Raw genomic sequence first — 10,747 nt, forward strand, 5'->3', positions numbered from 1 at the left:
CGTCATTTATCGTACTATTAATAACTCTTCCGACCAAGAAGCCCTCCAGACTGACCTAACTAACGTTCAGAAATGGAGCGACCTGTGGATGATGACACTTAACCCTCAGAAATGCAAGATTGTATCCTTCACTCGTCGCACTATACCATTTATTTTCTCGTACAATATAGCTCAAATCCCAATAGAAGCAGTTAACTCATTTAAGTACTTAGGATTCACGCTATCTTATGATTTATCTTGGCGCACACATATTTCTAATGTAATATCATCCGCGAACAAAACACTAGGCTTTTTGAAACGCCACTTACGTCACGCTCCCCAACAAGTTAAACTCCTGGCTTACCAATCGCTAATCAGACCGAAACTAGAATATGCATCGCCCATATGGAATCCACATCAAATATACCTCATAAATGCCCTCGAATCCGTCCAGAACCGTGCCACTAGATTCATCCACAATACCTATTCATACCAAGTCAGCGTGTCGTCTTTAAAAGCAGAATCCGCCTTATCAGCCCTCGTTATTCGTCACCGCATTGCCAGCCTAAACCTGTTTCATAAGTTCTTTTACAGCACCCACGGTTACGCAGGCTATATCACATCACCAGCTCGCATATCGCATCGCACTGGCCATATTGTTCAAGTTGCCCGGCCTCGGACCCATGCGATCACGTTCGTTGCCTCCTTCTTCCCCCGAGCAGCGTTAGAATGGAACGGCCTTTCCCACAGCATCGCCGCTATCACCTGCCCATCCAACTTTTCCAAAGCACTAACAGATCATATTGTATGTTGAACCCACATGGCAACCATTGTACTTATTTTTCTGTATGGATGGATAGATGGATGGATAGGAGCGCCCCCTTGGAAACGGGTTGGTGGCAATTGCCACCATGCTCAGCTTTTCTTTATTATTATTTTTTGTTTACTGTGTTGCCACATCTCTGCTTTTCAGCCACCAATCCTCCAATCGCTTTTTGCTGACTTCTACTGCAGATTTATTTACATGACCATTGTTATCTTTAAACCCTAGGGCCTCAGAAAGAGTGACTGTGCCTGCATCGACATCCGGATGGATACCATCACATTTGATTATGAGGTGTTCAATTGTTTCCACAGATCTATCACACACTGCACATGTGTCATCTTCTTCGTTAAATTTCTTTTTGTAGCTGCGCGTTCTAAGACACCCTGATCTAGCTTCAAAAAGTAGGGCACTGCCTCTTGAGTTATCATAGAAAAATTCTTTCCTGATCTGCCTTTTCCAGAATCGATATAGTTCTACACTATGTTTCTTTTCCATTGAATTCATCCAATTTTTAACTTCCGCGTTTTTAACCTGTCGTTTAATGCTCTTTCTTTCTCCGTCCTCATGACCGGCATACTTACTGGTTAGTTTTCTAGTTCTTTTCCGCCACTGTGAGTCAACGTTCTTTCTGTATGAATATTTAAATACCTTAGCTGCCCATCTGTTATCGTCCAATTTCCTCAGGCGTTCTTCATATAGTATTTTACTCTTAGCTTCCCGTGCCTCGAACGATGCCCAGCCCATATCCCCTTGTACTGCCTCGTTTGTGGTTTTGCCGTGGGCACCTAGTGCTAATCTTCCAACAGCTCTCTGATTTACGTCTAATCTAGACTAAACTTCTGCCCTTAAGCACAGAACCGCATTGCCGAAAGTAAGTCCCGGCACCATTATTCCTTTCCACCCCTTATGTAATACCCCTACGGGGGTCTTTAAGGTAATAAACTGAACTGAACTGAACTGAACTGAACTGATGAGCCTTTGCGCAGCCACCTGACGTCGTATTGTTCCGGCTAGTTTAGTTTACTCAGGCGGTTAATGTGTCTAAGCAAGATCTCTTCATACTTTTTGATAATCTGACCTGAAACGTACGCCGTTAAACATACAATAACACCTTTCTTTCCTTTCCACAAAGATGGACTTGACCTGGTGCGCGGAGATCAAGGGTAAGTACCGTGTTGCATTTACTCTTGAGGGCATTGGGTACGGCCAGAATTTTCTCTGTATATTGAAGTGTTTTCATACATGTGTTCTCCGCAACTAATGCACAGTGCTCATCGACATCTCATTTTAATTCCCCATTTTGTTTACTTTGAACTAAAATAGAGTTTCGACGTTGTAGCAAATATTTAAAGTTTTAATAATTTTCTCGGAACAAAATCTTGTTTGATTTTGTCTAGCAGAGCAGCGCTACAAACAGTGAGGAAGAGGAGGGCGAGACAAAACACTCTGGCGCTAAATGATTTCTTCAGTGTGAAAACTCATGAAGTTGATTCATGTTATGGTGATCGTGCCCTAAAACAGAACCTGGCCGATGGGCATTGCGTTTTTTTTTACAATAGAAATTTAACCGCACCATCACGTTCAGCCTGAGTACGCCCACTGCACGGCAAAAGCCTCTCCCATGCCTCTCCAATTAACCTCGTCTTTTGCCAGCTGCGACCACCGTATCCCGGCGAACTTCGTAAGCTTATCCGCCCATCGAATTTTCTGCCGCTCCCTGCTACGTTCGACTTCTCTTAGAAAGACTCCGTTACCCTCAAGGACAATCGGTTTTCTTGCCTTCGAATTACCTCCAGCTGGTGGAAAGTTGAGCGGTCAGATTTTAAAACATAAATAGGAGAAAAGACTAAAAGCCTTCTATGCGGATACATTCAGTTTGTATCTGTCGCGCCTTGACCTTCGTCGCTGTCAGTATACTGTTTTGCTTGGCACAACGATGAATCAACTTTCCTAATCATGTAGGTTTGTCTCGTTTAGATTTTAATGTAATTTATCTTACAAAATATGGCGTAAATGTGCGCCATCGTATTGCAGTAGCTGCTTTGCATCCCTGTGGAGGTAGAGGTAGAAGTACTCTGCCTCCCATACCATTTTTGCACTTTTCTAAGCGAAAATGAAAAGTAAGAAAAAGTAAATGCCAGTTGAAATACAAGCGTTATGTCTACTTCAGTTTCTTAAAGAAATGCACTAAATGGTCTCTTTAGCAGCTACAAGTTACGTAGTCGATATCAGAGCCACTGTTACTTTTATTATTTCGTTTATCACTTTGCCTGCATAGACCATGTTGTAATAGCAACTTAATGTTTTGAATTGAAATACTTTCGAGAACGGTCCACCTGCGGCAAACGTAACAAAGTGTAGCACAACATGACGTTCCAAATGCCTTGAGTAATGCCTTGAGACGCACATTTTGGGGAGGCATTTTTGGGTGCACACTCAGCAACGACGTCGTTAAAGAATTTTTATTTTTGTCTGGCCAATGGTGGCAATTTTCGAGGAGCTCTAGCTGTGCTAGTTGCGAGAAAGCATGGCTTATGGTACTGAGAACTGAATATAGGAGCTTCTTCTACACAAGAGGCTCCTTCATCACCTGACTCTTCCACATTATCCAAAAATCAGGGTCTTTGAAAACAACCTGCGACAGGGGTTGCTGTCGGTAGCCATTACTTAAAAATTCGCGACTGAAAGAGGTTTACGCACGTTTTCTTGCGCAGATTAACGAATACCTTTTCCGCCTACGTCTGTCGAGGACAATCTAGCCCTGCCTTGAACATGTTGTTGGGCGGTGCTCAGTATTGCTGACGTACTTAGACAAACTCTCGCGCGCCTGGTCTCCCACAGGCACTAACTATCCCACAGGAGCTATCCAGCTATGTAATAGGAAAACGAATCTGTCAAAATAATCACGCGGGGTTGAAACAATCGCACACCTTACACGAGGAAAGACGTACTGAGAGTAGAATGGGTGAGGGTTCCATGAAACATATAATTTTTTTTGGCTAGTAGTTCCCAGAGAGTCAGGTTAACTTAGAAAAACTTTCACTTTTCTTTTCGAAGTCATATTTAATTGCAGAAATGGGAATTAATTTAGAGTTTATAATCAAACAATCCTGACGAAAACTATATACGCCAAGTATATTGAGAGAAGCTCAGTTTCAACTTTGCCCAGTTGTTGAAGCGAGACCCTGCCTTGGTTAGCTGTCAGTATTGTTGAGGAACTTTCTTGCCAGACTCAGTATAGTGGAAATGTAACTTTCGTGAATCGGACAGTGTGGTTCTAAATCATGAACACCACTTAAAATGATTGTTCCAATAGGTTCATTAGGCGCATAGGGCAAGCAAAGCAGAAAAATCAGTTTCTTGGTGTTTTGTTAATCTCTAATGACGAAATCAGCCTCAAGATCTCTCATTGACTCACAAGCTTCTACACTTTTGGGTATAGCCAGAACACATGAAGTTTGAAATAAAGCGTTCAGAATGCATAGAAGATGCAATCCGTGAAAAGATCCATGCATTGGAAGGTATGCATTCTCGGTACTTGATTTTAAAATTTCCGCTTAAGAACTCCTATATGGCTCTTACAGAGTTAGGATCAATTCTGAAGTACTCTAGGCTTTTCGGATACGAGCTGCAGATCGAAGACAATGAGGAGCCTTTGACTGATTATTAAAGATTGTTTAGTATCATCATTGTGGCGCTGCATCTGATTTTTTTTTTTTCACGAGAACTCAATGCGAATGCAGAGATCTGAGTGTGACTGTATACAGCAGCGGTCGTATGTTTTTTTTTTGGTATCATATCGACGTTTCAAACTGGAATTATTAAAAATAACTTCACTGACGTGCCTGAAAACCAGCGTGTATCTACCACCGTGATTGTTTCTTAATTCTTGAAAAAACACTTTATCACAGAAAGGCTTACTGCACTCTTTAATTTGACGACCGGAGCTGGCAACGGTGCAGGTTGTGAAGGCATGCAGTTTTCCGTTCGATATTCCCGGACGTACTCTTTGCAGTTCTACTATTTAAAATACTGCGCAAAGATGTCTTCCAGGATCCCACACCGCTCATATTTCACAATATCGAGGCGAAATCATTATGTGTCTCATTAGCAGAAAAGCCGTCCACAGTTGTTGACCGTCCAAGGCCCTAAATTCCTCACTGACGTCACCATGCTCTTGCATGACGTCGCAGTAGACTATACGATAGTGACGTCTACAGCAAAGAATAAAATATCAGTTTTCTTTCGAATGTGCAGGGAATATAACAAAGGACCTTCAGATTCCAAGGCGAGCACGAAATCCATAGGCCACGAAACTACGTTACTTCTTTTCGAATAAAGATTAATCTAGTGCGTGCTTCTTCTCACGACTGTATGCTGATGAGCAGATATGTCACTAGAGAGGAAGGAATCTTTAATGAACCTCGCAACAGAAGCCACGATGAGACAACGCTGTCGGATTCTCACATGTTAGCAGTCTTAATTGTTTCTGCTCAATGTTTTCCCCTGCGTTATAGCAGGCGGTGCACAAGAGATGCCACTACAAGGGCTCTAAATAAGTTATACCACACTTCACTATTCAGGAATGGGTACCTTTGCATAAACTTCCGTCTAAAAGGGTATATGTTATAGCTGAACATGCACACAACGTTGGCCATGTAAGCTGACATCGCCAAGTCTTTCTCAGAGTGCGAAATATCTCTATACTAATTATTCAAGCCCACTCGAAACGTTGCTAAAATCTCCGCGGTGTCACGCGTTGAAATAACTGCAGTGCTAATAAGAGTGCCGCGTCTGCTCTTTTTGAGCTCTCCCATTTCGAAACCTTTTCGCAGGACACGCGAGGACGACGGACTGCTCGGCAGGTACAAGAGAGGTAAGCATGTTTCTTCCCTGGAAAACATTTCTTGAGAAGCTGCTGTGTTTCCTCCGAACGATGTAATGCACTTGAAATTTCCTTATTAATAGCAATTCAGTCCAAGCATGTGTGTAATTTCCAATGATTGTAGAGTTTTACGTGCCAAGGTCCCCAAGCGGCAGTCAAAATATATTGAAGTGGAAGGGCGGCGATTTATATTTACACGCGAACTTTCATTGGGCTGACAGAAATCTCAGCCTATGGGCATTTTCGCAATTCGTACTGCAGTACTATACTGCACTGTGGTTGTAATGTGGCCACTGGCGCCGGCTGTCACAACTTGTTACAAATGACCATAGGAGGAATAAGCTGCCTCGCCTTAAAAAGCGAGGATGAGAATGCGGATTTCGAAACAAAACAAAGGTCTTTGGGAAGTACTCATTCGGAGTCTGATGTTAGCTCAATGCGCTTTTTTTGCCGCGTTTAAAAGGCTTTAAAATTTAAGTGGGCAGGTGTACGGTAATGACAGAAAGATTTGTTTAGAACATGTGCGTCTAGAAAACAACACCACACAATACCACGAACCACGTACCTGCAGATAAGACTGCTATATTTCACAATATTGTCACCTGTTCTAGGCAGTTGTTAAAGTTTCATCAGGGCTCTCAAAGCTCCTATACCTCCTGTTGGCCACGTACTACAGACGCCACCGGCAATTCCTCAAGTTCCGTTTATAGCAGACGGTGGACGTAACAAGCGGCGTATTAATCTCCACGGTATCGGAGGACCAAAATACGTGAGCGCGAGGCGTGGTCGTATGGCATCTCCCTCACGCCCGGACTGGCCCAAAATCGAGACCGCTTGGTGAGGTGTACAGATGCATCGGTGTCCGTCTGCTCTGGGCGCGGCCGCACGCCGCGCTTTCCCTGCGATTGTGGCATGTTTACGGCGGTCGCACTGGTAGTCACCAATGGTAATCGCAGTGCTGCGAGGAGAACAGGACATATTTTGCATGTTTCTATTGTCACATACTTCTCTTTGCTTTCAGTAGTAAAGAGATATTTCTTCTCAAGGGACACTACATGTCTATGTTAGAACATTCCATAAATAGCGGGCATAAAAAGCTGTTTTCATTCACCAGAAGTGTTAAGGTTTTTTAAAATGGGGCAGCTGAAATTTCCGTTATATCATTTCGTGGAGGCTGGGTTCACGCTACACAACAACTGTCGATCAGTGCACAGTGAGTGCAGTTAAATGCATGCACGATGTCCATTAAAATCATAGAAAAGTGCAAGAATTCTGTAATGTTTATGTGAACATATGTGAAATGAAACCATTAGCACGCAAGGTCTTCACTGTCCGATCTAATATATGCGCCAACAATAGAATTCAATTAAAATAAAATTTAATCATTGGTTCCCAAGATGCGCCTACTCTTCTGCGGACCAAACAGAATGACTTTTCGTCAACAGCAGCGACTTAATCGTAGTTCATGATCCACCACTGCGATTAGTGCCGCGTTTCTGCCACAATGTTGTCAACGCCAAAGCATGCAGCGCACATCTGTCGCTACCGCCACGTAGCTTAAAGCACGACTCAGGTGTCCACTGGGCCAAAGGGCAGTTATGATGCGCCTTTCCTTTGCCTTCGAAGCTCTCCCTCGCTCTTCGCCGGTTTCGTAGCTTAAAGCGCTGCTAAGGTGTCCACTGTACCAGAAGGCAGCTATGTACATGTTTTCCTTCATCTCAAGGTCAAATGAAAATTAAATTTCCAGACACGGTGATCTTTTTTACCTAGGGATGTGAACCTTTCACTTCAAAAAGAAGGGTGTCAGGAGTAACCTGTATGGAGGAACAGCAAAAGTGCACAGAAACCATCATTGCTCCTGTCTTCTCAAGTCCACTGAATGCCTTCTTGGACAGGGAATATATCCGCGTGTGGCCGAAGTCAGTGGAAGGGGAGCTGGAGGTTGTTAGCGCTAATACCGAGGCTTGTGAAATGACGGGAAGGCATGCCTGGTTAGTACACTGGATTGTAGTGCGGTCTCAGCGTCTTTTTTCTGCGACGCTGCCTTGTGTTTTTATTTTTCAGACCAACAAGGTCATCCAACGAACGGTGGACAACAAGATAATCCCACGAATGGTCGAGACCCTACCTTGCCGGACAATGTAGGCAGAGACCTTGAGCTAAAACTCATGGGGCTATCCTTGGACCGGTTGGCTGACAATCCCAACACACATCCTTCTTGGCGCACCGTTGGCAAGTTTGTGGCCCGCAGGATGCTGAGCCCATGGGGACACGTTTTGGGAACGTTGCTCCACGCCGAACCTGCGTATTGACGTTCACCGGCGCAGAAAGGCCTTGACGCAAGACTGTGAACTTTTCGTTATCCGTAATAAAGGAAACTAAATAGTACCGTAGATTCGTTGCACCTGCACACATTGATGAACAAGAACTAGCGGGATATATATAGAATAAAGTAGAGACCACTTCACATAGGCCTAGACATGCAGATTTCGAAGACGAGGTCTGCAATGCGCCAATATTTGTGATGTTACCCTTCCCCAAAGAGAGCTTTCGCCGAAGGAAGCCGCAACGCACCACTATTTTAGTTAATCTGCAGCTAGAGAGAACACAAAGCAAATATTTTGGGAAGCTCTGTCATATTGCCGAGCTGTATTGCCATTTTCTGATAACTGTCAGCGTGCTACACAGAATTCGTAACCCCAGAATTTTTTCAGCTTTCTTGGCAGCATTCTGCTACGCTGCAGTGAGCGGCTTCTGCAGCGAGGGACACAGTCTAAATAGCTGAGCGTTGCATAAGTGCGAGTTGTCCGCGCCCCATAGCACACACCAACTAAATAGACACGCGCACTCTAAAGCGTTTACGCAAAAATGTACAGTCGATCATTTCCAGTGATATGTTGAAAGAGTTATTTCCCTACCTGTTCGCCATCATATTGCAGACTTCAACAGCAGGATACGGAGGGACATAGCACAAGAACAACTCAGTGTAACAACCCTCCACCTTTATAGCGAGCAGAGGCGCGATGTCCTATTTACGGTCACCCGCCGTCCCTCCAAACAGTTTTGCGGACACAGTAAAAAGTTAGGTCGGCCAACCCGTGAAGCACGTGTGTCGATGCTGGATCGAGGATACTCTTCACGACAGTCACTTCTGTAAGAAAATGGATAGTTACAGCCAGCAGTTCAAAGGACACAAATACACAATTAGATAACTTAGCGGAAACGGCGCGACGAGCCTTCTAGAAGGCTCTTTTTTCACCCGGCCACCGCTCCTCCAAGACGTCAGTGGCTCAGATTTCAACGAGGCGACATGACGTCAGGCGTCACAATCTGGGCGTTTACATGAGCCCGACAAAAGTCGGGTTAAGCAGGCTGTCGGGCCGACAACCGGTTGTCGGGCTCATGTATACGCTAGGGGGTCGAGCAAAGGGACCGTCGAGTCGAGCTGGGCCAGCCCGACTGCAGGGGGTAGGTTGGCTCTGCCCGACCCGGCTGGAAGGAGCATGTATACGCTGCCGCATCGGCTTAGCGCCTCCTCTCTTGCCTCCTCTCCGGTCTGGCTGGCGCTGTGCCAGCAACTCGGAGCACTCGGCGCGCGCGCTCTTTCTTAACGGCCTGTGCATGAGGGGCAGTTCCTATCTATCGCCGCAACTCTCCGGGGGCAGGTTCGGTTACTTTGCACATATTGCTGAACGGCTGCTCCGAGTACTGAAGAAGAACTTGACGACCATATCTTACGCAGCCACTGCTATCGGCACGCAAAGCAGGGAACTACTAGATGGATCTCAAAACATTGAAGTCGGCATGCAATGATGGCGCATAGTATTAGCGAATATGGCTGTATCATTTGCGTCTAGCAGGAATAAAAAGTGAGGCAAGATATTACAGGGCGAAGCCACGGTTAGGAAAACATTTATTTTCATCTTCAGGGCTGGCACAGTCTCTGTTGATACTTCGAAATGTATGAATAAAATAATAGCACTTGCCGTTTGAAAACATTTGAAGTATCTGTGCCATCTGTTCTCACTGCATGAAACACACCAGATCAGAAAGATCCTTTGCTCTTTGGAACTCCGATATCGTTTCACATGCTTAGAAGGACAGAAAACAATAACAGGCGCTGCTTGTAATGGCCTATACAACATTGTTGTGCGGCTCGCAGTTCAAGGGACGTCAGTTACAGCCTTAAATGCTTTGGCGTTGGCTTGTGGATGAAACCAGACGGTTTGTCATTTTGGTTTGTCAATTTCTTTGTGTAGTTGACTAGAAGAATTCGGAGAAACTTCTCAGAAATGAGGTGTATTAAGCATTTGGTGTGGCTTCTGTCAACCCATTCCGGGCAGCATAGGACGGGTGAATCTTCTAGATGTGGTTCAACGGTTAGTTACAAGACTTCGAGAATTTCGATCGTGGGAGATACTTGACCGCCTTTTCAAAAAAAAAAAAAAACGCCGGAATCACTAGAAACCCCGGCTTTGGATAGTGGTGTTCACCAAGTTTTGTTCTCTCGGCGCCTGCTCAGGCCGTAAGAAGAGAGCGAGAAAGCGCGCGCGTCGAGACCGGCCGTGCTAGGAGATTTTTTTTTTTCCGGCAGTGGGGACACCGATTAGAAATCAAAGCGAGCCGCTGCCGGCCTCGAAGACAGCGCGCACGTGAACGGGCGAACCAACCGGCCGGAAAGAGCAGCAGCGGGAAAGGGAACTTTTCGTCTGGGCGTCTTTCCTCCTCTAGCATGCGTGTAGTTTGCGTGCTCGACGCTAGAGGTAGCGACGGTCTCTGCCCGACAGAAAACCGGTTCATGTAAACGCGGTAGGGTCGGGCTCGTCAGCCCGACATCTGGCGCGCCCCGACCCGACCCGCAACGTCGGGCTCCATGTATACGAGGCTAATGACAACCACGTTAACGCGCGGGCAAAGCGCACAAACCAACGACCGACACACCACGCTCTCTCCTATGACCTCACGATGGCCCCACTCAAAGTCACCACATGACGTCACGGTGTGACGTCATGCGTCGCCATGGCAACCACGTTGGCTGGACGTCACCACTCGCAAGT

The 10,747-nt window shown here is 45.5% G+C and overlaps 1 protein-coding gene across 2 annotated transcripts in view; it reads left to right on the forward strand.

Annotated features, from left to right (window-relative positions):
* The window catches only part of LOC149334593 (uncharacterized), a 65,360-nt gene extending 57,282 nt beyond the window's left edge, over positions 1-8,078 (forward strand). The window contains exons 3-5 of one of the 2 annotated variants that reach the window (XM_089555234.1): positions 1,938-1,968; positions 5,641-5,681; positions 7,755-7,966. In XM_089555234.1, coding sequence (XP_089411360.1) covers positions 1,938-1,968; positions 5,641-5,681; positions 7,755-7,835 — 153 coding nt within the window. In that variant the 3' untranslated portion in view covers positions 7,836-7,966. Of the gene's footprint in view, positions 1-1,937; positions 1,969-5,640; positions 5,682-7,754 lie in introns of both variants that reach the window. The other variant, XM_089555237.1, reaches the window with a different exon arrangement.
* Positions 8,079-10,747: the final 2,669 nt, after the last annotated feature.

The sequence above is a fragment of the Amblyomma mixtum genome, chromosome 8 (assembly GCF_055824585.1).
Source record: "Amblyomma mixtum isolate Tamu chromosome 8, ASM5582458v1, whole genome shotgun sequence".
NCBI classification, from domain to species: Eukaryota; Metazoa; Arthropoda; class Arachnida; order Ixodida; family Ixodidae; genus Amblyomma; species Amblyomma mixtum.